Source organism: Bombina bombina, chromosome 2 (assembly GCF_027579735.1).
Source record: "Bombina bombina isolate aBomBom1 chromosome 2, aBomBom1.pri, whole genome shotgun sequence".
In the NCBI taxonomy this organism is placed as follows: Eukaryota; Metazoa; Chordata; class Amphibia; order Anura; family Bombinatoridae; genus Bombina; species Bombina bombina.
In genome coordinates this window covers 1,199,274,011-1,199,288,355 of record NC_069500.1, presented here as the reverse complement: position 1 = coordinate 1,199,288,355, position 14,345 = coordinate 1,199,274,011, and the positions used below count along the sequence as shown (strand labels likewise).

The following is a 14,345-nucleotide window of genomic DNA, read 5'->3' as shown; positions in this document are numbered from 1 at the left end:
TAGGTCCCCCCCGTGTGGTTCTGGGATGTTTGCTTACTGTTCTTGTGATCATTTTGACCCCACGGGGTGAGATCTTGCGTGGAGCCCCAGATCGAGGGAGATTATCAGTGGTCTTGTATGTCTTCCATTTTCTAATTATTGCTCCCACAGTTGATTTCTTCACACCAAGCTGCTTGCCTGTTGCAGATGGTGCAGGTCTACAATTTTGTTTCTGGTGTCCTTCGACAGCTCTTTGGTCTTCACCATAGTGGAGTTTGGAGTGTGACTGTTTGAGGTTGTGGACAGGTGTCTTTTATACTGATAACAAGTTCAAACAGGTGCCATTAATACAGGTAATGAGTGGAGGACAGAGGAGCCTCTTAAAGAAGAAGATACAGGTCTGGGAGAGCCAGAAATCTTGCTTGTTTGTAGGTGACCAAATACATATTTTCCACCATAATATGCAAATAAATTATTTCCAAATCAGACAGACAATGTGATTGTCTGGATTTGTTTCCACATTTTGTCTCTCATAGTTGAGGTATACCTATGATGAAAATTACAGGCCTCTCTCATCTTCGTAAGTGGGAGAACTTGCACAATTGGTGGCTGACTAAATACTTTTTTGCCCCACTGTAGGTACACCCATAACAGTAAAAAGACCCATGCTTCCACCTCCGCCATCTTAGCACCGTCCGGGTATGTTACTTACGAAGGTCTCGGGTCTATTAGTGCTTCTTGTGAGATATCAGCTTTATGCCATCTATAGGGCCTGCTGGCTTCTTTAGAGGATAGTGGCTTCTGGTTGTCAAAGCCCTTCATTATAGTAAGCGGGTCCTGAATAGCGCTCCTTTCCAGTGGTCGTTGATATGGATAATTGGCGGATTCACTGCCGCATGCAGCTGACAGTGCTAGGACTATATCCTTCTCCAGCTCTTAGAAGTGACAGCTTATCAATTGTCGTAGACTTTTTCCCATCCATGGATCGTATCCATTAAGTCTGTAGTGTAAATTGCCATTGCCTCTAATGTTTATAAGCTGCCACTATAGAAATACCGTCCGTAGCAATCCCCTCTGCCTCGTGGCTGTTTCCAAATGCCCCAAGTCTGGATAATTGTCTGAGTGAACAATTGAAACCCTCTCAAATGGATCTTTACAGAGGTTTCTTGTCAAGGTCTTGAATATAGATCGCAGCTTTTATGGGTATTGTTTAATTAATCCCCTTATTCAGCAAGAGCTCATGAAATATACGTCCAGCTAGCTCCGCCCCCAAGTCTTAACATTTTTAAAACAAATTAACATACTTTATACTGCTATTGTTTATAAATAGCCAAAACTTTACCCACCATTTGCCTTATTTGGAGGAGCTGTAGTCTTTACACTAAATTACCCACAGCTATACTGAATGATATTAGGAAGCAAAGATAATCTCAATCGATTAGAAGTTAAAACAATTATTAATTAGCAATTTTACATAAATTAACCAAATCAATAATGCCACTGTTCAGATCCTTTATTTAAAAAACAAACAAAAAAAACCAAAACATACAGGTCACTTATTAGCATCACTAAACACTATAAAAATGTATCAAACAACATACAGGCCCTTCAACCTCTGATGCACTAAACCCACAAAATCACCATCCACCATTAATCCTGGCCATATAATGATTTTGTGCCGTTTTCAGGAGGTAACGATTTTGTGCTTAAAAGGGCCGACAATGGGCTAGATTACAAGTGAAGCATTATTTAACGCTTTGCGCTAACTCTGCTAGAAGTAAGCTTTTTGCACACGTCGGGTAGCGCATGTATTGCAGGTTTAAAGTAAAAAGCTTTTGCTCACGCGCTAACCCGATGCGTGCAAACAGATTATAATATTGCGTGCGCACATTAATGTATTCCCCCCCATAGAAGGCAACAGAAGAAGAAAAAAAAAAGTGGGGAAAAAAACCCCACACACCCTACTCTCGCGCAAACCTGATCGCATTTCTCAAGTGTGCTAACCAGACATGAAAATATGAATATTTCACATTCCAATGTTCTTGATGGTATATCTGGTCTAGTAGCAGCAGCAAGCTACATTTCATTAAATGGCTCGATTAGGGGTGGCGCCGAGAGTAGACAGCGTGCGTGTGATGCGCTTAGGAAACAAAAAAAAGGACCCGCGCTCTGGAAAATTGAACTTTGTAATAAAATATCTCTGCAATACTTTGATGGATAAAGTTGGCGCCAAGCTAATGTTATATAATTCTGCAGTGGACCTCGCCGGGGATCGAACCTGCAACCCTTGGGTTTCTACAGAGCTCAGCCACATGCCTTAGCATGCCGAGCTATCTGTCTGATGTATAATGGGTACGTACTGTAGGAAACTTAAATGCTAAAGTATAAGTGAAAATGGGTATATGTGGTAGGAAGTTAAATCATATGGTGCTAGTATATACACAGGATGATTGGTTCCTATATGCAGGATCAATTCTGCTGGGCATCCATATTCTCCGTTGTATACTACAGTAACATAACAGGCAGTATTACCAAATATACAAGAATTCCAACTAGTACGGTCAATATATTAGTTTGTGTTAATACTCATATCACTATTTATACAGTAGCAAATAATAGGTAGTGTTGTAGGGGAAGTAACTGTCTCCTTGCTAAAAGTGTTAGTTCAATGCTAAAGCGGGATTAGGAGGGCTGCAGGGAAATTATATGTCTCTATACAAGATGAGTGTATGAAGGTCTTATCTTCACATTAGCGCTTCAAGGTTCCTTCACTCTGCTACCCTATGCCACATGCGGGTAATAATAAGTCAGAATTTCTCGGAGAGAAAACATCCAGAGCGCTATAAGCATGGCAGGTTAGCATGGGATATAACGTGCACCAAACATGTGTAGTAAGCTCAGTGGTTCTCAGGTCTAGATCCGGAATTGCAAAATCCCGGCATGCTGTATTATAGCATGAGCACCCGGACGTTTCAGTTTAGAGTCTATTCCAGTCACCCCTTCGACCAGCCGCATCTCCAGGGCGACTAGGGCCAACCCCTCACCTGCAATTGGTAACTTGATGCCAGATCTCCTCCGCGGCTGGGTGTCTGTATACTTAATATTTAGGGGGACCGATCCATCTGTGACTGGTGGTGCGTCTATACAAGCAGCCTCGCTTGGTTCCACAATACATTCACCATTACAATTCCCGGCGATAGCAATCAGGGGACTTGTTGGTAGTGTAACTGATTTTTGAGCTGAGACTACGTCGCTCCACTCTGCTCTCAGATTCAGCCTGAGGGAGGTATAGTAAGTTACCATTTTAAGGGGTATCTGTAGTAGGAGATTCAAGATGTCAGACTCCATTGTCAGTTGGTATGGTTCTGTGATTTCTCTATTCTTCTCAGCAGACGGCTTAATTTCTTTCCGGGGGGGTTAATGAAAATGTGATATAGGCCGCAGACTTTACCCTGACACTGATGAGATCTTCTAATTACAGGAGCATAAAGAGAGTGGTATCGTTAGGCTCCAGAACTTCTCTGTAATGGTTATTTAGTATCTTAGTGCAGGATGAGGGTGCGCTGGCAAGATATTCCAAATATTATTTAAAGTGTAGATGGAGCTGCTGGATTTCATGACTGATCATGGCTGCGGCTTAGACACGCCCCCTGACTGTCATTTTATTTATAAATGAAGGTATTGTGTATTTTTATTAGGCAGTGGTTAGCAACACTTCCTTACTTAAGGTGGAGTATTACTTGACCATTTTTGTCTATTATGCCTTATTGATTTATTCTGAGCTTTCAATTGAATAACATCACTGGGTCTGAATGCTTTAGAACAATTCGATTTAAAAAAGTTGGTGTGGTCTGATGAGGAGAAGTCTGATTTTATTACAAGGACAGAGACTCATATTTTGCTATATATCTTTTCTTTTTACTGAGGGCAGCATTTTAAAGTACATTAAATTCAAACAAACAGAGAATACAGTACAGAACAGAACTTATTAACCAATGAAAACAGAGTTTGACATGGAGAGGACAAAGTTGACCAATGAGCATAGTCCAACACATCATAACATAGCCAGTAACTGTCCAATCTTCCTCTTTTCTCTTTGCTGCTCAAGAGATAAAGTATATTGTGTTTTATTGTACTTCAAAATAAAACTAAATACGTTTTTGTTATTGTTTTCTTTGATATATTACACTATATATTTATATCCTATATATATATTCCCCTTTCTATCTTATTTGTTTAATCTTACTTTATCCTTCATATCGTTTTTGTGTATTCTTACATTTTACTTAATTATTTTCTTTTAATTTCTTTTATGTTGCCTTTTAAACCTTTCCGGTTTTCATTTCTGTTCGTTTTACTTATTACTCCCTTTTCTGTCCTACCTTGCTTATAGAATTAACACGTTGTGTTTCCCCGATTTTTATCCTTATTTCTTTGCTGCCAGCTCTGTTTTTACCTACTCCGTTTCCCTTTTAGGGTGTTTGTGAGTCATTTTTTGAGTCCTATTTCTTACCTGTTGCCTAACTTGTTTCCCCTTGCTGCTGCGCTATCCGGTGCGGCCGCCATCTTGACTATCTTCTTTCCTTCAGTCACGCCTCCATTTTGCGTGACGCTTCTTTACCCGCCCTTTTTACCTGCCACTCACTTCTTTCCTTCCTCCCGCCCTCATTCTCCTCAGAGACCGGAGTAGTATAAGTTTTCAGTTTGGCAACAATTGTATAAGTTGCAACTGTTTCCTTTATTAAATCATTATCCTGCAATAACGAAAATAGTATTAGCTAAATACTTATACTTTTAGATTAGGATATAGTTATTTATCTTTTTAAAACTGTTAAGTCTTTTCAAATTTGGTATTAACCTTTTAAAACTAGCTAACATTTTTCTAGTAAACTTTCTGATAATAGTAATTTATAGTTTATATAAACATGTCTGATGATGAAAAGTCTCAGTTTTCTGAGAAATCTGTCAAGGATATAATTGACAGCTCTTTAGAGCCTTTTAAGCAGCAGATGCTGCATTTACAATCTGCAATAAACTCTGTCAATGAAATAAAAGAAAATATGACTAGAAAGGCTTCATCTAAAAAGAAGCATTTACAAAAAAAATGTAAAGTCTAAACCATATGACAAATCTTATATCTCTCATAAAAGAGTTTATACACGTCAGCACAGCTCTGACATTTCCCAGCCTGCCTTGCAGCGCAATATTGAATCATCAGACTCAGAAAGTGATGCAAATATAAAGATTAAAAAGAGACTTTCTAGGAAAAGAAATTTTTTTAATTGCTTCTGATTCATCGGATAACATGGATGCTTCAGATATGCAAATAGAGAGATATTACCCAGAATATGAAGATGGTTATGATGAATCTATAGATAACCTAATTGACAATTCTTCTACGGAGGAAGAAGTTATTAAACCTAAGAAATCCAAATTGATGTCTAAATCTAAGAAAGTTAAACTCTATGATAATTTTGGTGATCCCTATACTGACCCTAATGATTTGGAACACCCTAGGTCAGCCCAATGGAAACCATCAAAAAGGGTTTCAAAATTTTTAGATCACTATATTCGCAAACCCCTCACCTCTAAAGCCAAAAGTATTTTAAAAGCTGAATGTCCACGTCCTGAACTCCCTCATAATACTCATTTAACTCCCAACATTGATGAAAATTTATTAAAATTTTTAGGTAATAAAAATGCCAATTTAAGGAGAGGTCCTGACAGATTTTTAATATCTTGTCAAGATAAATTGCTTGATACATTAGGCCCTGTGACTAAACTTTTCGAACTTTCAGAAGAAGCCATAGCCTCAGACTCTATACTTGACCCATATGTATCTAGAGAGTGGATACAGAGATTAGTCTATCTGTTAGGAGATGCCAATACCTCCCTATCTACCCAAAGAAGAAGACTTATCCTCAGATGTCTTGACCCAAAGATTTTGCCCCGACTGAAATGGGCCCTAAAGCTGATGGCCTCTTATTTGGCGACGCTGGTTTACAACAGCCTTAATAAAATTAAGACAAACACCAAGAAAATATTTTATCAATCTCAACCTTTTAAGGTTTTCTCCAGGGCTGGAAAAGGCAGGGACCGCTTTTCCAGCCGATTCTCAAACATTTCAAGGTTCCACTTCCAGAATTCTACACCCTCGTCCTCAGCACATGCTAACTTCTTTCCATCAAGAAGTAGAACATACTTTAATAGAGTATCCAGAAACATCAGAAATACAAGGAGACCCTTCCAAGGTAAGTTTTCCCACCTTAGTTTCCACAGATTTTTCCTCCCCAAAGATAGGTGGCAGACTTACGTATTTTATAAAAGAATGGCAAAAATAATTACATCAGACCCTTGGGTCATTCAGGCTATATCCGGCCTTCCATTAGATTTTATCAAAATTCCCTTCCAAAAATCTCATCCTCCTCCCAGAAAATTCTCTATAGAAGATCAATCCCTTCTAGACATAGAAATCTCAGATCTATTGGGGAAGAATGCAATAGAACTTGCACCTTCCACAATAGATTCTTTCATCAGCAACATGTTTTTCGTAAAAAAGAAAGAAGGTTCCCTTCGTCCTGTCATAAATTTAAGAGAATTAAATCAATTCCTTGTTTTCAATCACTTCAAGATGGAAGGTATTCATCTTTTAAGGGACTGTCTTTACAACAAAGACTGGCTTGTAAGACTAGACCTAAAAGATGCTTACCTTTCAGTTCCAATACACTTAGATTTCAGAAAATATCTGAGGTTCCTATGGAGAAACAAATTATGGCAGTTTTCTTGTCTGCCTTTTGGCCTTTCTTCTGCACCTTGGGCTTTTACAAAAATTCTCAAACCAGTCACAGCCTGGTTGAGAAAAAGAGGAATTCGTCTAATAATATACTTGGACGATATCCTTCTGATCCATCATTCTCCCCTTGTTTTGAAGGATCAGTTATCCCTGACGATGAACTTCCTACAAAACCTGGGGTTCATTATCAATTTCAAAAAATCTATTCTAGTTCCCTCCCAGAACCTAATCTTTCTCGGTTTCAATGTGGACACCATATCAGCATCTCTCAGTCTCCCTTTGGAGAAGATCAAAAGAATCAAAAAAGAGATTCACTATCTTCTGAAGAAGGACTTATTTCCTATTCGTCTTTTAGCCAGGTTTATAGGCCTTCTCTCCTCCTCCATTCAAGCAATTTTTCCAGCTCCACTTCATTACAGAGCTCTCCAAAGATTAAAAAGTTATTATCTTCGACAGGGATTCTCTTACCAAGACAAAATATCTCTATCTCAGGAAGCTTCGGAAGAATTGAATTGGTGGCTCCTGAATATAGAAGCCTGGAATGGGAAAGCAATTTTCGGGAATTCCCCAGATCTAATAATAGAATCAGATGCAAGCAAATCTGGTTGGGGTGCAAGATGTGGTCCCCTTATTACAGGAGGAAAATGGTCTCTTGCAGAACAAAATCTCCACATCAATTGTTTAGAGCTTCTGGCTGGAGCCTTTGCAGTTCAAAGTTTTGTCAAACACAAAACCCCTGTAACTATTCTTCTTCGAATGGACAACATCTCGGCTGTCCGTTACATAAACCGATTAGGAGGTACTGCCTCAAAAATTTTATCAGATTTAACAAAATATTTTATTCACGATTGTCTATCCCAGAATATATCTATTCAAGCAGAATATATTCCGGGTCTGAACAATCAAATGGCAGATTGGGGATCGAGATATCTTACAGACTTCAGCGATTGGAAATTGAATTCTTCTCTTTTTCAAGAAATTCAATCCCTAAGGGGCCCCTTCTCAATAGACCTCTTTGCTTCTCGACTGAATCATCAGATATCTCCTTATTTCAGCTGGAGACCAGATCCCCAAGCTCTAGCAATCGATGCTTTTCTACAACAATGGCCGACCACAGGAGCCTATGCTTTTCCACCCTTTTCCATGATCCTCAGGACCCTACTTTTTGTCAAGCGCCAACAGATTTCCCTACTGATAATAACTCCTTTTTGGCAATCCCAGGTCTGGTATCCTCTCCTACTAGAGTTATCATTCCTTCATCCAATTCTACTTCCATTCAGATCAGATCTTCTAACAGATCCTTCAGACCAATTTCATCCTCTAGTCCTTCAGGACAAACTTCATCTAATCGCCTGGATGATTTCAGGGGATCCTGGTCTGGCGTCGGATTATCGGAAGAAGCTAGACTCCTCCTTCAGGATTCCTGGGCCCCTGGAACCAAAAAAATGTTATCTATCCTCCTGGCTTAAATGGTCTAGCTGGTGCAATTCTAGACACATGGATCCCATTTCAGCCCCTTTAAATCAAGTAATTAATTTTTTATCTTCTCTTTTTCAAGAAGGTTTAGCCTACAGATCCATTAACGTAGCTAGATCAGCTATATCTGCGGGGCACGAATTACTAAATAACATCCCTATAGGTCAAAATCCTACCATCTGTAGACTTCTCAAATCTATTCGCCTTAAACGCCCTCCCTCTGCGAAATATTCATCCTTTTGGGATGTAGATCTAATTATTTCTTTATTTAACTCTTGGCCTAATAATGAATTTTTATCTCTTAAACAACTTACTGTTAAATTAACTACTCTACTTTGTCTTCTATCTTGTAAAAGAGTTTCTGACGTTAAAGCTATTGACTTTAATTCTAAATCTTTTTCTCCTCAAGGTGTCATTTTCTCTATCTCCCGTAGAACCAAAACTCTATCTTCGACTATATTTTCCCCTATTTTTATGAACATCCTAAGCTTTGCGTAGTTCTTTGTCTTAAAGAATACGAACAGAGAACTTCCCTGCTTAGGTCTTCATCTCACAATCAACTTCTTATTTCTTATGTTCCACCTCACTTACAAGTTTCTTCTCCTACTATCAGTAGATGGGTTAAAGGAATTATGAATCAAGCTGGTGTCAATAATTTTTTCTCTTCTCATTCAATAAGAGGAGCTTCTGCTTCAAAGGCATTTTCCAAATCTGCTTCCCTTCAGGATATACTTAATGCTGCCGATTGGTCATCAGATTCGGTTTTTAGACAATTTTATTTTAAACCTATACATTCTATTCCTTTTAATTTGGTTTCATAAGTTCTTTGCTTTAAACTAGCAAAATATGAGTCTCTGTCCTTGTAATAAAATTCCGATTATCCTAGCTTTGTGAAGGTATAATCTAGATTTTATTAAAGAGACAGAGACGAGTATTTTCCCTCCCATATTTTATTGTTCTTGTATTTACATCATGTTTTTACCCTCCCTATATATATTAAAGTTTCTATTATAATTATTATTAACATTGTTTTACTATATTTTATTTTTAGTGCAAAATCCCACTCCAGGTTTCCAAGGAACCGTCTGAGCATTACATACAGTCGCTACAATCAACTTCTTCAGGATTTCTATCATCTTCAAGCAAGTTTTCCTTTATTCAAGTCTTCAAGAATCTCTTCAAGCAAAACTGCTTTTCTTCAATGTTCCTGTTTCTCCTCATCTTCATGTTTTTAGGATTCATGTTCTACTTTTTGGACTATTTCCATTTTGGTTTTCGCAACAAAGTTCAAAGAGGAAGATTGGACAGTTACTGGCTATGTTATGATGTGTTGGACTATGCTCATTGGTCAACTTTGTCCTCTCCATGTCAAACTCTGTTTTCATTGGTTAATAAGTTCTGTTCTGTACTGTATTCTCTGTTTGTTTGAATTTAATGTACTTTAAAATGCTGCCCTCAGTAAAGAGAAAAGATATATAGCAAAATACTCGTCTCTGTCTCTTTAATAAAATCTAGATTATAACTTCACAAAGCTAGGATAATCGGAATTAATCTCATTCAAGTGCTTTATAAACATTGTTAAATTACTTACATCAAATATTTAAATATTATTATAAAATAAATTCAAATGTGATTTGTGTGACATAACTGTAGTAAAATATGTAAAAATGTAATTATTTTTAAAAAGATTTTACAAAGTGTTTTTTTTTTCTTCTTTGGAATCAAATCAACTTACCTGTATTTTCTTATCGCTTATCAGCTGCTGCCATCTTTCATGAGGTGCTTGGTCTAAATTTACTTTATACCAGGGTACAGTTCCTCTGAACCTTAAAGAAAACAAGCATCATTTTATTGATTAAATCAAAGTATGAAATAAAAACAAAACACTATTCAAGTAGAATTTAGGAAACGATCACTCCAATACAGGATGTAGCTCTTTACATGAAAGTCATTCGTTATTTGAAGACACTCTAACCTTCACTTCTATTATTAAATTGTTCTCTAGGTATCAGTTGTGAAAAGCATATGTACATATCCTCAGCAGCAGCAATGCTGGGAGTTAGCTGGTGATTGGTGGCTACATGCATTTGTCTCTTGTCATTGGCTCACTAGATGTACTCCTAGTAGTGCAATGCTGCTCTAGAGATGACTAACTATGTGTTTAATCTCTTTGCAAGGGTTAAACACAGTTATATGCATGCAATAGTGCAATAATAAAATATTCTTAACAGAATATTTACATCCTGTTAAATAATCAAATAAATAATACAACAGTCATGTGGCTTTATACCATCTATTCTCCCTTAAAGGGACAATCTACACCAGAATTGTTATTGTTTTAAAAGATAGATAATCCCTTTATTACCCATTCCCCAGTTTTGCATAACCAACACAGTTATATAAATATACTTTTAACCTCTGTTATTATCTTGTATCTAAGCCTTTGCAAACTACCCCTTTATTTCAGTTCTTTTGACAGACTTGCAGTTTAGCCAATCAGTGCCTGCTCCCAGATAACTTCACGTGCACAAGCTCAGTGTTATCTATAGGAAATACATGAACTAACACCCTCTAGTGGTGAAAAACTGTAAAAATGCATTCTGAAAAGAGGTGGCTTTCAAGGTCTAAGAAATTAGCATATGAACCTCCTAGGTTAAGCTTTCAACTAAGAATACCAAGAGAACAAAGCCAAATTGGTGATAAAAGTAGATTGGAAAAGTGTTTAAAATTACATGCTCTACCTGAATCATGAAAGTTTATTAAAGGGACAGTAAAGTCATAATTAGACATTCATGATTTAGACAGAGCATACAATGTTAAACAAATTTCCAATTTACTTCTATTATTTAATTTGCTTACTTCTCTTGTTAAAATTTGCTGAAAGGTTTATCTAGGGAAGCTCAGGAGCAGCAAAGAACCTAGGTTCTAGCTGCTGATTGGTGGAGATATATATATATATATATATATATATACATACATACACCAACTGTCATTGGCTCACCCATGTGTTCAGTTAGAATCCAGTAGTGCATTGCTGCTCATTCAACAAATGTACAAAGAGAATGAAACAAGTTTGATAATAGAAGTAAACTGGAAAGTTGTTTAAAAATTGTATGTTCTACCTAAATCATGAAAGAAAAATTTTGGGTTTCATGTCCCTTTAAAGAAGTGTTCTTCCCATCACCCGGCTGATTTTACTGGCCAACCGGCTAAAATATAAAACCAATTGTAGCTAAAATGAGCTATTTGTTTTTCTCTCCAGTGTCTGTTGCACAAATTATCATTACATCCATTTGTTAAATTATGCAATTCAATAGCTTAAGCAACATTTATAAATAACAAAACATGTCAGAATATTGTGAAGCATAACACTACATCCACACAACTACTTCATAATGCCACCCTACTGATAAAGTATTCAGCACCCGAGACTAAATTGTAGCACTTGTTTTAACTTATGCAGTTATACACTACAACTGTATGCTTGCAGGATTCCAGTTTGCATCTAAATCATTTGCTTACCCTCTTATGCATGTCATCAATTATTTCAGCATTGAGACTTTGCCAAAATGATTTCATGGAAGAATTAATTTATTTAAAATGTGTGCATGTGCATCTAATATTCATTAAAGAAGGAACACATAATACTGTATTAAAGGGGGGGTTAACATTTTAAGAATAAGACATTACCATATTTATCTTACAAATAGGTGTAATTTTAAAAAATAAATGTACTTTTATTAAATGTGTTGCATTCTCTTGGTAGTAACCTGAAACCTCTCTTAAAATTGCATACGCTGAACCATGAAAGTTTTATTTTGCCATTCATGTTCCTTTTATTCAAATTTGAACACAAAAATGATGTGTAAAGATGTCAGTAAGTCTGTGTCACGGTGGCCTGAATAATAAGGATTTGAAATTCAACAAAACAACTTTATGAACTGAGTAGAACTATTATATAGTATGATAATCACAACTTGAATTTCCTTCTCCCTGTTATTGTTGTTATCACTTACGTCTGACCAGATGGGGGGTAAGTCCCACTTCTGCAGTCTTCCGTATACTGGAAACAAAAAACAAAGGAAACACAATTAAACAAAAAAAACAGAACTTACAGGTCCAACTATAAATGAAAGCAAGAACTTTACACAGCTTCCAATTGAGTCCTAGTCTAGAGTTATACGGTTGGACTATGCTGCTATAAAATTTCACTATAAATAAAAGAATTACAAACTTGTATTAAAGGGACAGTCTACAATATATTTTTTATTGTTTTAAAAGATAATCCCTTTATTACCCATTCCCCAGTTTTTTTTATAACTAACAGTTATATTAATATACTTTTTACCTCTTTGATTACCTTGTATCTAAGCATCTTCTGACAGCCCCCTGATCACATGACTTTTTAGTTATCTACTGACTTGCATTTTAGCCATTTAGTGCTGTGTTGTGCTATATCTTAAATGATTCCCCAGGCGTGAACACAATGTTATCTATATGGTCCACATGAACTAGCAGTCTCCTGTTGTGAAAAGCAAATAAAAAAGCATGTGATAAGAGTATGTCTTTAGTGGCTTAGAAACAGGCAGACATTTAAATTTTAAGGTTTAAACATTATAAAGTATATTAATATAACAATGATGGTTGTGCAAAGCTGGGGTATGGGTAGTAAAGGCAATGTCTATATTTTTAAACAATAACAATTTTAGTGTTGACGGTCCCTTTAATATTTTAAGATGTGTATTTTACCATTCCCTACAAATGTATCTGCTAATAGCTGATTCCAAGTTCTTAAAATTATAAAGAGTATTGGAACAAAAGAAACCACACTGTCAAAACAAACAGCATATAACAATACTATAAAAAGATTACTAACACACTAGTATACTACCTCATTTCAACAGCACATATCCCATATATTTTATTATAAACACAGGTTACTATCTTATAATAATTAGGAGATATTAATGGTATTTACTGCATATATTAATGAACCCGGAAGGTAACTTATATAACATATACTCGTTACAAAAGAAATGGGAAGTGCGATTATTGCAGATGCAATGCATTAATCCTTGACAGCACCATTCCGAAAAATAACAAACTTCCATGACCTACATTAATTATCTAATGTCAAATATCTGTCACTGTTTTTATAAAAGGTTAATTACAAAATAACAACTGATCTATTATACTATACGCTGTTATAAGCAAATGAAATTGCAACACCTACCGGCGGTACATCCTGGGCTCTGCAGCACAACCCAGAAAGTGACAGCACAAGAAAGACCCACAGAACCGAACCCTGCATGCTGCTCGGAACGTTCCAACCATAAAGTAAAGGGACTAAAGTGGTACAGTAACCAGCAGCGTGACTGTCACGTGACGCCCACGGATCATACCATTCGATTGACAAAAGGGGTGAAGCAGGGAATCATCCACAGAAACCGTTCAAGAAACGTGTTAATTAATTAAATGAACTAACTAATTAATAGGCACAATGCATATTAAGATAGAAAATGACATTTTAGCTGACTAAACTTGTTCAAGCTGCCTCCCATTATTATTTAGTGTTACAACAAAAAGAGCTGTTTACAAATCTTTCACAAACCCTGACCAACTATGAACATTTTTGTAGGGCGCACTCTTGCGCTATTTTAATTAGTAAAGTTTAATTTTGTCTTTAGTGTCCCTTTAATCTGTGTCTGATATTAAAGAAAATTCCTCCACTAAAGATGTCAATTATAAAATACAAATCTGGTTATGGTATACTTGATAAAAATGAAGTCTTAGGAGAAGCTATGCATTTAACAATATCATAGTTGCCTACAGTCCCTGATTTCCAGGGACAGTCCCTGGATTTTTTTTGTCCCTGGAAATGTCCCTGGAAATCTCTTTTGCGCAACATTTGTTGTTTGTGTATATATATATATATATATATATATATATATATATATATATATATATATATATATATATATATATATATATATATATATATATATATATATATATATATATATATATATATATATATATATATATATATATATATATACTTACCAGAAGTCCCACTTTTACTGGGATTGTCCCGGTT

General features: G+C 36.3%; 1 protein-coding gene across 2 annotated transcripts in view; it reads right to left on the bottom strand.

The window, feature by feature from the left end:
- ASAH1 (N-acylsphingosine amidohydrolase 1) overlaps positions 1-13,604 on the bottom strand; it is a 171,053-nt gene extending 157,449 nt beyond the window's left edge. For both annotated transcript variants that reach the window (XM_053703906.1, XM_053703905.1), the window contains exons 1-3: positions 13,482-13,604; positions 12,265-12,311; positions 9,984-10,074 (exon numbers count right to left, since the gene is read on the bottom strand). In XM_053703906.1, coding sequence (XP_053559881.1) covers positions 9,984-10,074; positions 12,265-12,311; positions 13,482-13,559 — 216 coding nt within the window. In that variant the 5' untranslated portion in view covers positions 13,560-13,604. The remainder of the gene's footprint in view (positions 1-9,983; positions 10,075-12,264; positions 12,312-13,481) is intronic.
- Between the last annotated feature and the right edge of the window lie 741 nt (positions 13,605-14,345).